The 14,891-nt window shown below is 36.4% G+C and overlaps 1 protein-coding gene across 2 annotated transcripts in view; it reads left to right on the top strand.

The window, feature by feature from the left end:
- cops7a (COP9 constitutive photomorphogenic homolog subunit 7A) overlaps positions 1 to 14,891 on the top strand; it is a 46,458-nt gene that overhangs the window by 27,205 nt on the left and 4,362 nt on the right. The window contains exons 3-6 of one of the 2 annotated variants that reach the window (XM_073041188.1): positions 810 to 885; positions 8,795 to 8,883; positions 10,902 to 11,104; positions 11,914 to 12,019. In XM_073041188.1, coding sequence (XP_072897289.1) covers positions 810 to 885; positions 8,795 to 8,883; positions 10,902 to 11,104; positions 11,914 to 12,019 — 474 coding nt within the window. Of the gene's footprint in view, positions 1 to 809; positions 886 to 2,254; positions 4,597 to 8,794; positions 8,884 to 10,901; positions 11,105 to 11,913; positions 12,020 to 14,891 lie in introns of those variants that run through there. The other variant, XM_073041189.1, reaches the window with a different exon arrangement.

The following is a 14,891-nucleotide window of genomic DNA, read 5'->3' as shown; positions in this document are numbered from 1 at the left end:
ACCACCTTTGATTCAGCCAATGATATAATATCCTCTTAAATATTGTTACTGTTCCTGCCTTCACATGTGTCCTGGCAGATTATTTCAATTACCAATTACTCTTTTGTGCAGAATTCATGTCCTCCAATCCAGGTAACATCCTCATGAATCTTTTCTTTATCCTCATGACTTAATCACATCATTGCTGCAGTGCAGCAACCAGAACTGTACACAGTACTGTAAGTGTGGCCTGAACAATGTCTTGTAGAATTAATTTGACGTCCCAACTTTTGTACTCAGTGCCTTGGTGGATGATGCCAAAGGCCTTATTCACCAGCCTGTCTACCAGTGTTCCTGCTTTTTGAGGAACTGTGTAATTTGTACCACAATAATATTGTAAAAGAAAACCCAAGTTGAAAGGGAGGCATTTTTAAACAAGAGCTACAGATTCTTCAATATTCACAGCACAATGCTTGTATAATATTCTTATCAAATATCAATCAAAATTTTTGAAATCATAATTAGTTCATCATTGTAACCTCAAAGTTGGGAGTTCACTAAGTACGTGATCGATAATGATGGGTCAAAGCGACTGAGGCAAGATAATGCAATAGTGATCATTCCTGAAATGGCAGAATATGAATATTTATGAACTGCCCACTTTGAACTGTTCTATAGTGTGCAGTTTGAGTTCATTTCTAAATTTGAAGCTTTATCCAATGAATCTATACTTTACATAAATGAATTATTTAAGCCTATTTTTAATTGTAAACCTATTATTTTAAAAGTACCAGTGTTTTAATGTATGATCCCTTGGTGTTCCTTTCCAGCTGGCTAATGGATCACATGCTGCCTATTTTGAATTGTTGAATCTATTTGCATATGGAACATATCCAGACTATTTAGGTAAGGAACTGGTAATTATTTTTTGTTCCACAGTTTATTTCTCTGAAATGCTAGAGTTGTTGATGTTGCAGCACAGATAGAGATCATTTGTACTAGGAAATATATGTCATGTACTATTTTGATTGTATTTTTGTTGTGTTCTTTGATACCTGAAATGTTTGTACATTTCATCTTTAAGGTGTCATAATCTCTATGTAAATAATAACTTGCAGGCAGGCATGTTCTAATTTTACATTCTAATAATCTTTTAGCGTGGGAGGGGGGAAGTGGGGATTTCTTGGGGTGGGGGAAAAGAATCATAACTTTTCATCATTTCATCCAGGGTTTCATTGCATGGCCTCTCATCTTTAGCTGTCCACTTGCACTGAAAAATCTTAACAACCAAATTGTTAAGTAGGGTCCAGCTGTCAGTGAAAAGGCTGAGAGATTTCAACTCCCGGCCACGTGACAAGTGACCAGCGTAGACATGTGGATGCATGGCAGGGAGACAGTCTGGCAGTGGACAAGCCACAATGCTGATCTGGTCACCTTCTGACCAGTAATGTAGGAAGCAGAGGCTTTTACACCCTTTCCATGTATTGGTGAACCAGCCCATTTGTGTCCCAAGTCCTCTTACTCTTCCCCCAATCATTCATTCACTTCTGACACATTTATTTAAATTGTACATTTACTTTGCTAAGTATCTTGTTATTAATGGTCTATAACCTGGGAAATCATTTAATCAATGGTGTACTGATTGGCTGGATTAGATGTATTCTATTTTGCATTCTGGTGTAACAAAATTTGGGCAGGTTTCCTCTTTTCAGCAATGACAGTAGCATTACTCAAGAGCTTGACTGAAGTTGCAACTATGTCTTTATGTGAACATCTCGAGCACCACAGTCTAGTTGTTATATAGTGCCCATAGCTTTTGGTAAATCCTATCCAATCCTGTTTTGATCTGTGCAGTACAAAATTATTACTGTTTTGCCATTCACCATCCTAAATATTTTATTCCTACTAGCCGCAGTATGCCATTGCCACAAAGTGTACCATCTCAAAGTGTACTATAAATACTTGCCAGATACTTGGACAATACCTTTTTAAAACAAAATGACTTCTGCCTCAGGAAGGATGATGGCAGCAGGTACAAGGGAACATCATCTGCTGAAGGTTTCTATCCAAGTTGCATACTGACTCGAGGAGGCCTAATACATTCCTCCTGGATTGACTCATAATGATAGGCATTTGGGTAATCTCAAATGAATGCTGATCTTGCTATCAATGTCATCTTTCTCTAACTATATTCAGAAATTCATTAAACTTATTGTCTCTATCATATCCTTGTGTGAGCTTCAAGGGGTAAGGTCAGTTACAGTATTTTATTAGACATTTTTGATTGAAGTATCTTGCCTCCAGCTTTCTGTATTCATCTAGGTTCAGTTTATGATTACTGAAAAATGTTTCATCCAGATCTATCCATGATTTGCTCTGCTAATCGGAGCCATTTAGCAAAGGGAAAAATATTGAGGTCAAAAGATACCTGATGAGTGTTGGGTACTTCATGGTAAAGATTTGTCAGGTAGGCTAATGTTTGCCAGCTGAACATTACTTAACGTTTGCACCCTATATCTGCATTTGAGTTTTCAGAAAGTTCGGCTAGTCAGTGGTGCTACCGGGTCATGAATTGGCCTCTTGGAATACATTCCCTAGTCTTAAGAGTTTAATATTTTAGTAGTTTTTCACTCCTGTTATTTCTCTGCCATTGACTTTCCATTTAAAGTTCTCCTAATATATTTCTGAGTTTACTGGTTGTAAGTTTGTGTCTACCAATTTATCCTTTATTTTTGTGGTGGGTTAATCTAGAGAAAATGTCACGAACTTCTGTTGGAGCCAGAGTAGAGCTGGAAATGGAGTCCTCCTCTTCATTTTTCCAGTCATGTTAACGGCTGTCTAATCTTCTCCTACCTGTCTGGTATGAAGTGTTAAGGGAAACATCATATAGAGCAAGAAGAGAGGGGAAATAAAATACTTGTTTCGGTTTGCTAAACTTCCGTCAGAACCAGCCGTAAGCTTTTCGTAAGTTTTCTTTGAGTTCTTCCCATTCCCCATGCAGAATCTTATTCTGGGGCCTCCCAGTATTGATACTTTCTCATATTTCTTTCTAACATCAGAAACTGTTTGGTGTATCAAATCAGCCAGATTTTGAGGAATCCTATTTCTTCCATTTACTTCTCTGTAATCTATTCTGCTTCATGAACCCATCAACTCATTCATGATTCTTCTAGCACCCATCTACACACAGGCTAATTTACTGCAGCCAATTAACCAACCAACCAGCCAGCACATCTTTGGGAAGTAGAAGGAAGCTGGAGCACAGTAAAAACAGAATTAACATGTAAATTCCATGGAGAAAACTGATGGTCAATTTCAAATCTGGAACATAGAAGCTGTAATATGGTGTCACTACTGCTATTCACTGTACAGCTTGCATTAATATCAGACAACTCACAAAGAGAAATTGGCTTGGTTCAATCCATTAAGCTCCTACCTTGATTACCTGTCCCTTTCCAGCTTGTAGCTGCTGTATTTTTCTCTTCCTTTGATCACTTCCGCCCTGATTTTCCTGTATTTTTTTTAACAACACCCATCTGTGCTATAGAATATCTGGCTTAACTTTTTTTAAACCCAGGATGTGCACTGAATAATGGATTAAATTGTTAACTCCAGTTAAGTGGACTGTGTCCAAATGTTGGGGAGAAAAAAATTTCCATCAGTTATTAGATTTGTTTACCATCACCATTTACTCATTATAACTTTTAAGCTGAAAGAAATGTAATTGTTATATAAGTCTTTCTGTCCAGCATCAGTTATGAAGAAGTTAGTGCAATCTAATTACACAGAAAGTGACGGGTCAAAAACCATGTGCATGGATTTCCAAAAAGTAAGTATTCTGACTGAGTTGTCAGGAGCTCATTAACATGATGGTGATAAAGGAATCTTCTATGAATGTTAGCTGTGGATTTTGAGAAAGCATTTGATAATACATCGTAATAGAAACAGCTTTACAGCTTAAATTGCTAATTGGTTTAGAATTGGGAGAAGTGAGCTGCAATGAAAGAAAAGTACTCTTATTCAGCAGATAAGACAAGTAGTGCTTCTCATTGTATGGTACTTCAGCTATTGACTGTAAATATCAGTGATATGAGTGTAGCCAATAGCTTGACCACTTCGACACAATAGTCTTATCCCAGGATTGGGGAGTCCAAAACTAGAGGGCTCAGATACAAGATAGAACATAGGATAGTACATTTCAGGAACAAGCCCACAAAGAAGGGAGAGATTTGAAAATGACCTGAGAGGTAACTTTCTACAGAGCGTACTGAATACCTGGTAGCAGTTGCCAGGGTATTTAAGTGAGATTTGGATAGTTACATGGGCAAGAAGGGCTTGGATGGTTACAAGCCAAATGCAGGACCAGGACTAGATGGGAGGATGCTGTGGCCAGCATGGACCAGTTGGGTCAAAGGGTCTGTTTTATGCTGTATTACTCAGAGTCCATGAGTACAAATGAGATATAATTCTATTGTCACAGAAATATGCAAGAAACAGGAGCAGGAGCAGATTGTCTGCTGTGTCTTACAATGTGAACTTGGATCTTGTGCTCCAGCCTCAAATCCTCCTTTATGATACTTAACTCTTCTAGTGATCGATCCTTCAAAGCTCTCTAAGGTAGAGAATTCCAGATATTCACCACTATCTGCAAGAAAAAAGTTCTTTGCTTCCCTTCCCTCAATTTTACATGTCTGTCTTCTTGTAGCTGTTTGCTCTCATATTGCTCATACACACCCCCAACCCAAGCTCGTGGAAGCATCTCAACATTTAATCTGTCATGCTGTTTAAAAGTCTTTTGTTTCAATAAGATCAGCCTCTGTCTTCTAAAGTCCAAGGAATGCAGATCTATGTTCTTAGTTGTTCATGAATGAACAACTCTTTCATCCCAGAAATCAGCCTGGTGAATCTCCACTGGGCTACCTCCAAAGTGTTTGTCTATTCTTTCTCAAATAAAGGGACCAGAACTGTACATAGTACTCCAATCACAACCTCACCAATATCCTGTACAATTTTAACAATATTTCTCTATTTCTATTCCCCAAATTCCTTGCAATTAACCTCAGTAAACCACTTGCTGCCTTACTACTGGGAATGCTTGCTATTACTACTAGCTATTGATGTTTCATGCACAAGAGAACCTAGAGCTTTCCTTTCTCTGATGATTTTTAGTTTTTCTCTATTTAAGTAATAGCTTGTCTTTTGATTACTTCTAATAATGTGCATGACCTCACAGTTTGTTATATTAAACCCCATTTGTCAAGCTTTTGCTCAGTCACTGATCTTAGCCATATCCATTTGTAGAGTTGGAGTCCAAATATATACTGTCTTCCTATTTTTGTGTCTTTGGCAAACTTGGATTCCGACATCTTGTCTTCTTCAATTCATTAACATAGATAGTAAATAGTTGGGGTCCAGGAACTGACCTTTGGGTCAGTCCCCTCATAGTACCCTTCTGGCCTGCAAAAGATCCACTTCCTCTGACTCCTCCTTTTGTGTGACAGTCACCGAACGATCTTAACACACTTGCATTTACTTTGAGCTCTTGCCTTGTGTGTACCAACCAACCTTTTATGTGGCATCTTATCAATTACCTCTGGAAATCTAAATAAGTTACACCCAGAGGATTCCCCTCTACGATCTCTACTTATCATATCCTTAAAGAACACAAGGAACTTCATCAAAACTGATTTGCCTTTCAGAAAACCATGTTGACTGGCTTAATTGCATTAAATATCTCTGAATGTTATTCAAGCTATTCTTTCCTTGATCAGAAGACTCCAGATATTAAGCCAATTGGGCTATAATTCCTGCTTATTGCATTTTGACCAAGGAACTCACATTTCCTGTTTTTCAATCCATGGAATCTTTCTGAGACACTGAAACCTCAACAATGGTTTTACTATCTCTGCAGACACTTCCTTTAAAACCCATTGATGCAGGGAATTGGATCCTGGTTCCTTGACCTCATTTATTCCTATTAAATTTTCCAATACCTTGTCCCTGTCAGTGATAGTAAAAGATTCAAGCTATCTGAAAATAGCTTATCATTATCTTTGGGTTATTTGCAATGTCCTCCACTTTGGAGATTGATGCAACATATTATTTTGAATTGTCTGCCATTTCCTTGTTTGCCATTATTAATTCCCCAATCTCTTCCTCTAGGAGTCCCACTCTTAGCTATGGTATTTTTGTATGTATATAGATGCTCTTAATGTTTATTTTGATATTGACAGTTTTAAACAATGCTTCAGCTTTAAATTTAATATTTTCTTTGATTTTTCTCTCCTCCTCCCCCACCCATGTTAGAAGTGGATAGTTTATTGAGATTTCTCATTGAATACCCAATTCTAATTGGGTTAGTTACTGCCAAGCTTTTTGAAAAGACAATGGCTGATATTTAGGTAGCTCATCCATTGACCTTTCTTTTAGTCTGTTCTTTAGGACACTACATAACTTCAGACTTTAATAATTAGACTTATTTAAGCTGTGTACCTGAGTGTTTATCCTCAAATTACATTTGCAATTCTATCATGCTGTAACCACTCTCCAGGAGATCACTAACTGCAGAGCTTTTCCTAATTATTTCTCATTACATCACTCAAACTAAAATAGCTTATTCCCAGGTAGGTTCTGCAACACTTCTCTGAAAAACAATCTCTGGTGCACTCCACAAATTCCTCTTCCAGTTTGATAAGTCCAGTCAACGTGTAAATTAAAATCACCTATGATAATTGTAGTTCCCTCATTGCATGCCTCAGATGTTCCTATGTTACTATTCACTGCTATCTTCCTTAGTTACCAATGATACCCCACCACCTTTTCCCTCTTTCTTTTATTGTGTAAAATCTTTTTTTGTAAACACGAGGAAATCTGCAGTTGCTGGAAGTTCAGGCAACACACACAAAATGCTGGTGGAACGCAGCAGGTCAGGCAGCATCTATAGGGAGAAGCGCTGTCGACGTTTCAGGCCGAGACCCTTCGTCAGGACTAACTGAAAGGAAAGATAGTAAGAGATTTGAAAGTAGGAGGGGGAGGGGAAAATGCGAAATGATAGGAGAAGACTGGAGGGGGTGGGGTGAAGCTGAGAGCCAGAAAGTGATTGGCAAAATGGATACAGAGCTAGAGAAGGGAAAGGATCATGGGACAGGAAGCCTAGGGAGAAAGAAAGGGGGAGGGGAGCACCAGAGGGAGATGGAGAATGGACAGAGAGAGAAAAAAAGGAGGGGGGGAAAGTTTGACAGTAGAGGAGGCCATGGATAGACATATCAGAATGGGAATGGGACACGGAATTAAAATGTGGCCACTGGGAGATCCTGCTTTCTCTGGCGGACAGAGCGTAAGGTGTTCAGCGAAACGGTCTCCCAGTCTGCATCGGGTCTCACCAATATATAAAAGGCCACACTGGGAGCACCGGACACAGTATACCACACCAGCCGACTCACAGGTGAAGTGTCGCCTCACCAAGAAGGACTGTCTGGGGCCCTGAATGGTGGTGAAGGAGGAAGTGTAAGGGCAGGTGTAGCACTTGTTCCGCTTACAAGGATAAGTGCCAGGAGGGAGATCGGTGGGAAGGGATGGGGTGGGGGATGAATGGACAAGGGAGTATCCTTGTTTTGTTCCTATTCGATCCACATTCTTTTCTTGTTTCTTTCTTGTGCTTTTAACCTTGTGCCTTACTTTTTTTTCTTTCTTGTATTATTAAAGTTGGAGCATTGTGTTCTTTTTATAATCTGTTATCCAGGCAAATTTATTTTACTTACATGATTTTTAAAAATTAATCGTAGTATGCATTTAGAAGAAATTAGTATCTTCTTCATGGGAATCTGATGTCTTTGTGGCTGAAGTAGTCAAAATATTCATAAATGATAATTCCAGCCATTAAAAATTTAGAGATTTAATCTTTCATCAGATGTAGGCATCTGTGACAAGGCCTACATTTCTTGCTGATCCATTATTACTATTGTACTGGTAGCCCTGGGCGATTTAGAGAAGCGGAAGTGTTAAATCCTATTTAGACTAAGATGAGTAAGGATGACAAACGAGTTCCCTTCCTTTAGAGATATTAATGAACTAAGTAAATGTTTACAACAATCCATTGGTTTTTTGGTCATTCCAATATTTTATTCCAAGATATAATTTGTAGTGGAATGGTAAAATTTGGATATTGGGCCATGCACCTGGAGGCTATTCCAATAACTTAATCTCAGTTCTAACATTACCTGTGACTTGAACGCTTTCCAGTTGCCTATTTCAATTACATATGTCAGAATCTTAAGTCTTTTGTGTATTATTGGGTTAATTTTACTTGTGAGAAAGCATTTCTGATTTCACTCGTGGTTAAGAATTTCATGGGTATACTTGACTTCCTATTACAATTCAAATAAACCCAGATCAGATGTGTGGTTAGTTGTGTTTAAAAGCATGTCTGAACAAGCTATGAAATTGCCCTCTTCATGCTCATTCTAATTCTGCAAGTTGTAGGTTTATGCTTAACATAAGCATCTTTGCTTGTCAGTTGTATTTTTAGTCATTTTTAATATTAATTACCATATTAGGTGGAATTAATTCACTGTTGAAAGTTGACTGAGGATAGTAGAACATTTAATAGGAATCTTTGAGTTTTATAATAAAATAAGTGTATTTGTGTAAATTAATTTGAATATTGCAAACTTGGGGAAATTTAACAAAATCCTGATCAAGGCATTTGCTACTTTGGTAAATGGTTATACACTTAATCAGATTTGAGCTATGTATAATTCTTGCTTTACTTAATTCTAAAGGTTCTTTCTAGAATTACATATTTTCTGTTGTTTAGCAAATAAGGGGAATCTGCCTGAATTAACATTAGCTCAGAAGAACAAGCTGAAACATCTCACCATAGTAAGCTTGGCTGCAAGAATGAAGGTACTTAAGATTTTGTTTGCACATACATGCTAGGTGTCCAGGATGCATTGTCATGTCGTGATTTTTAAAAAAAATGTTTTCATTTGGTTTAGTTTTGTAGCTAGCATGGTTTTGTTAAAGAGCCCTACTGAATTCGTGAATATTGTTTATATAGTTCTTTTTTATATTTAACTTGGCTAGCTATTATACTCATCTTTTCGAGCTACAGTAAGTGAATACAAACTGCATGGAAACCCACTTCTAATTTAGTGTGGTAATATTTGCTTGCTTCTGATTTGGAGATTTTGGCTGTTTTTATAGTCCAGTCTGATGGACCCAAGAGACAATAGTGGCTCTTTCATACTTAAGAGAAGTGTAAAAATTAGTTTCCTCTCCATCTCATCTGTTCCCCAGAACAAATGTGGTTGAATACGTTGTGTGACCTTTATAAAATTATCATTCAACTAGCTAGTAGTTAGCTGGTAAATAAATGATTTCTTGAAGATATTCTTATTATTCCTTGTTAAGGTATGTTATACTGACACAGTTGGATCGTAGTAGCTCTTACTTTTGTGTATTTATTGTATTGAATATTCAGAGAGAGGCGACGTGGAGTGCAAGTAGCCATTTCACTTCTTGGCTAAAATTGATGTGACTGAAAATCTTAGTTGATTCCTGTCTTTTAAATATTACATGAAATTGTATTGGTTGATTTTTAAACCCAATTCATAATGTTAATGGGTGACAATTCACGGCAGTTTTAATTAATTACAATGATTTTTGAAGGGAGGAGTGTAAAATTATTGTATGATACTTTTTCCGAGTTGGGATCAGATACATTATTGAGAAGGAATGAAAGGTACTTTAGCATCTAATATATGTTGCTCGGGTAATACCAAGCACTGAATATTCACCTCAAACTAATAACCTCTTAAAAACTTTATCTTGGGCTAAAAAAAATTGTAATATCCTTTATGCGTTTAACAACACTAATGCTTGAGGGTTTGGATTTTTTTTAAATCATAAGTGTTTGAAGTTGCTTATATTTGAAATAATGGATAGAATAGTCCATAGACAGTCCAATCTATTCCAACATTCAGTAAGTTACTGCTATTCAGAAACAGCTTCACTTTCCTATTCTGGACATTTCCTTTCATTCCCAAAATAACCAGAAGAAAATGAGGTGTCTTGAATATGTTCAAAAAAATAAGAATGTACATGCCTCCAGGTTAGAAAATTTGCATTTACACACTTCTTACTGAAGAAATAGCTTCTCAATTCAATCTGACTGCTTAACTTAAGATAACTTCCTCTGTTTCTAGATGCTTTATAATCAGGGTAAAGAGCATGTTAATACATTTTAATGAGACCATCTTTCATTCCTCTAGACTGGAGAATTATAAGCCCTCAGTCTCTTGTGGGAGACCTGTCTGTTTCATGCTAGGAACCAAACAAATGAAAATCTCATAATCTTCTGGAGTGTATATGAAATAAATTTTTGTATTTAAATGCGAATATAATAATCACTTTTTATCACAACTTATTTTCCTTCCAGCAATTCTGAATTTCTCATTTAATTTCTACATTTGTCATAGTGTTGCAATGTCACTGTTGTTAAGATTTAAAAAAAGGCTTTAAAGATCTCAACTAAGGCAGAAAATGGAATTTGTTATTTGAATAAACTGAGAACTTTTAAGTGTTTTCTTTTCAATAATTGAATAAACTAGTTTACTGGAGCTGTTCACCTGATAATATATGAGAACAGCTTATTCACTACCTTGAGACTGCTGTTCCACTAAAGTTCATTCATCTATGACTTTGCATTTTGAGAGCAATAATAAATTCATATTTTAGATATGTTGTGTCAGTTCATTGAACCAAAGACAAAAGCTAGTATTGTTTTCAGTTTTGATAAGATGTTTTTAGAAGTGGTGGATGGAAATACCCTTAGCATTTATTATATTTTGTTATTTAGTTGTATATATTAAAATAGCACTAATTTTCACGGAGTTACTGACAATTACTTTAAAACTTTGCAGTGCATTCCTTATTCCATGCTTCTGAAAGACCTTGATATAAAAAATCTCAGAGAACTGGAGGATTTAATTATTGAAGCAATTTATACAGATATAATACAAGGCAAACTTGATCAGCGCAATCAGCTACTAGAGGTTGACTTTTGCATTGGCAGAGATCTCCAAAAGCAAGACATCAGCAACATTGTTAAAACTCTTCATGAATGGTAAGTATTTTTCTGAAAAGTGAATAATATTTTGTAATTATTACTATATGATAAGAAAATGTTGTGGAACATTTGGAAAACCCCTTAGGATATGTCAGTACCTTAATGAAGTTAAGGTAATGAAGTTAATGAAGGTAATGAAGTTAACCTTTCAATCATGAAGTTTATTTCCCTTGCCTGCTGATCTGGAGATGAACACATGAAGCTTAGGCTTCATGTTCTTATGTTCTTGATCCAGAGTCTCCAACTTTCTTTCATTTTCCTTCCCAAAAGTCAAATTATTTTGGATAAATGTACTCCCTTTCTCAATTCTTTATCTAGTCATCTTTAATAAAGAAAGTTACTGAGGACAGTATTGTATTTTGTATTCAAGTTAAAACTCAAATCTTCAAAAAAAGTACCATGAAGTGTACATTTGATGTATATTTTGCAAGGGTTTCCAATCCATTGCACCAAGATTGGAAACAGCATCTGTGTGCTCAATATGAATGGAGATACCCTAACAACAAACCAAAATATAATTGCTTTTCATAACATTACAAATGAGGATTGTCAGTTTACTTAATATTAAGTAATAATGCTTCAGTGTGTCAGTTTACCTATTATGTGTTACTCGCACAACCTTAATTGATAACTTTGTTTTGAAATGTAATTAGTGGTACTGGAATTTTATTTAATTCTCCAGGTTAATACAATTTTTTGGAAATTTGTTTGTTAATTATCTGTACTTCCAGTTACTTTGAAAAGCATATGTGTGATGGTTGTGTGAAAAAGATCAAATTGCCAACAATTTTTCTATTTCTTCATAGGTGCGATTGTTGTCAAGCAGTTCTATTAGGGATTGAACAGCAAGTCCTTCGTGTAAATCAGTACAAAGAGGGCCACAGAAAAACTCAGCAACAGGTAGAAACAGAGGTGAGTTTTGAAAATAATTAAGACTCTAATGTATTAATCCTGTATTTGCAAATCGTGCAATTCATTTAATGTAATCTATTTAAAGACAGATTCTTAATAAGAATTTGACAGCAAACTGTTTAACAGATAAAAGCTCAATATACAACTATCAAATGTTTTAATCAAATAACTTGTAATAATTATCTTAGTGACACTATTAAACTTTGCTGTATTTTTGTAGATAAATTTTATTTAAGTGGGATTCTAGATAACAACTTGGATTAAATAAAGTAGACAAATACATCCTGAATCAATGGAAAGTACATTCAATTGCTCTGGAGCAAGGAGTGTACCAAACTTGGTGTTATTGGACTGAGCTAACTGCCAGCAAATTCAATTGCCTTTTAAATATCAAATGGACATCTGTAACTCAATTCTCTGTCAGACTTTAGTTTGGATGGAAATAATTTCTATCCAATCAAAGCCCAGCCACAAATTTCCATCATTTTATCATTTATCACAGCTTGGAAATAAGCCCTTTGACCCAACTTGTCCATGCCAAATAAACTGCCTAACTGAGCTAGTCTGATTTGTCTGCATTTGGCTCCTGTACCTCTAAGCCTGTCCAAATATCGTTTAAATGTTGTAATTGTGCCCATCTCTGCCACTTTGTCTGGCAGGTGGTTTCACATATCCCTTGGATACCCTTTGAATCTTTCCCACTATTCCCCTTTAAATCTTTCCCATGTCAATCCTCTTAGAATCTACTGTGATTCAATTATTTTTCCATACACCACCTAGAGATTATTCTTTTTTCTCACATGTTCACCATACCTTCACTAGAATTGACTATTTCTTACTCGATAACCAACTTATTCCATTTGCCCACTCTTGTGACTATCAGAGTATACTGATTTCTGACCATGCCCCAATTACTCTCTCTCTGAACTTTCCTGGTCTCCCTCAGAGGAATAAACACTGGCGGTTTGATTCAACTTTATTATCGGATGATGATTTTTAAAAATTTAAGGATCAGATAACCTTTTATTTTAACACTAATACATCACATGAAGTGCCATCCCAGATTATCTGGGATGCCATGAAAGCATATCTGAGGGGTCAAATAATCTCTTACACAGCAAATCTCAACAGAAGATCCTGTGCAGATCGATTAGACCTCATTAACCAGATTAAAGAATTGGACCAACTATATGCTCAAACTAAGAACCTTGAACTATACAAGAAGCGCGTTGAACTCCAAACTAAATTTAATCTTCTGTCTACTCAACCTGTCGAACACCAACTTCTCGAAAGCAAGAGTCGCTTTTACATTCATGGGGATAAGTCTGGTAAATTTCTAGCCAATCAGCTGAGGCGTTCCAAAGCCAAACAACATATTACAAAGATCCAGAAGGAGAACGGAGACCTTACATCGGATCATTTAGAAATTAGTGACGCATTAAAAAATTTTTATTCTCGGCTTTATTCCTCTGAATCTTTGAATGACAATATCTCTGATCAATTTTTAAAGAATCTGAATATTCCTTCACTTTCATCTGATTTTAAAGCCAAACTTAACGCGCCTATATCATCAGAAGAAATATCTTTTGCAATTTCTGCACTGTCCTCGGAAATCTCCTGGACCTGATGGGTTCCCTGTAGAATTTTATAAATCATTCTCTTCACTTCTTTCTCCTCAGTTACTTTCAGTATTATCTGACTCGTTTAATTACGGCAAATTGCCACCCTCTTTCAATGAGGCATCTATTATTCTTCTATTAAAAAAGGGCAAAGACCCAACAGAGTGTTCCACGTATAGGCCGATTTCTTTGCTCAATGTTGATGTAAAGATCTTAGCTAAAGTTTTGGCTCATAGATTAGAAACCGTTATTCCCTTCATTATCTCTGATGACCAATCAGGTTTTATTAAAAACCGTCTCCCTTTTTTTAACATTCGGCATTTATTCAATATCTTATACTCACCTCCAACTGGGATTCCTGAATGTGTTATTTCCCTCGATGCGGAGAAAGCATTTGATCGTATAGAGTGGAACTACCTTTTTGCAGTCTTAGAAAAATTTGACCTCGGTCAAAGTTTCATCTCTTGGATCAAATTGCTGTACCTGTGTCCTACTGCTTCTGTTTTAACTAATTTTCAGAAATCCCAGGTATTTAATCTCAAACGTGGCACCCGTCAGGGATGCCCCTTAAGACCCTTTCTCTTTGATTTGGCTATAGAACCTTTGGCGATAGCATTTCGAAATTGTCCTGAATTGACTGGGATTTGGAGAGGGGGTGTTGAGCATAAAGTTTCTCTTTATGCTGATGACTTATTACTCTTTCTCTCAAATCCGTCTACATCCTTACCTCTAATGTTTTCACTTCTTGACCAGTTTAGCCAGATCTCTGGCTATAAACTTAATTTACATAAGAGTGAACTTTTCCCAATTAATAAAGAAGCACAAGAACTAACATTTCGTGATCTCCCTTTTAAAGTAGTCCATAATCAATTTACTTATCTCGGAATTACAGTCACAAGGAAGTTTAAAGATCTCTTTCGTGAAAACTTTGCCAATCTTTCATATACTATAAAACAGAGTCTGGTACAATGGTCACCTCTATCTATGTCTTTGGTAGGTCGTATTAATGTTGTTTAAATGTATGTCCTCCCCAAATTTTTATACTTACCGTAGATGTCGGATTATAAGCCGCTACTTTTTTCCCACATTTTGAACAGCTTTGAACACTGCGGCCTTTACTACGGTGCGGCTAATGCATGATTTTTTTTCATGCCGCCAAAAACATTTTGCCTCGTAACAGTAGACCAATAAAATTGATGAGTAGTTCACAGAGGTCCAATGAAATTGTACGATAAATCAAGCGCACTTTCACA

The sequence above is a fragment of the Hemitrygon akajei genome, chromosome 3, assembly GCF_048418815.1.
Source record: "Hemitrygon akajei chromosome 3, sHemAka1.3, whole genome shotgun sequence".
In the NCBI taxonomy this organism is placed as follows: Eukaryota; Metazoa; Chordata; class Chondrichthyes; order Myliobatiformes; family Dasyatidae; genus Hemitrygon; species Hemitrygon akajei.
The sequence above is the reverse complement of the archived record's forward strand: the minus strand, read 5'-3'. Positions and strand labels throughout refer to the sequence as shown.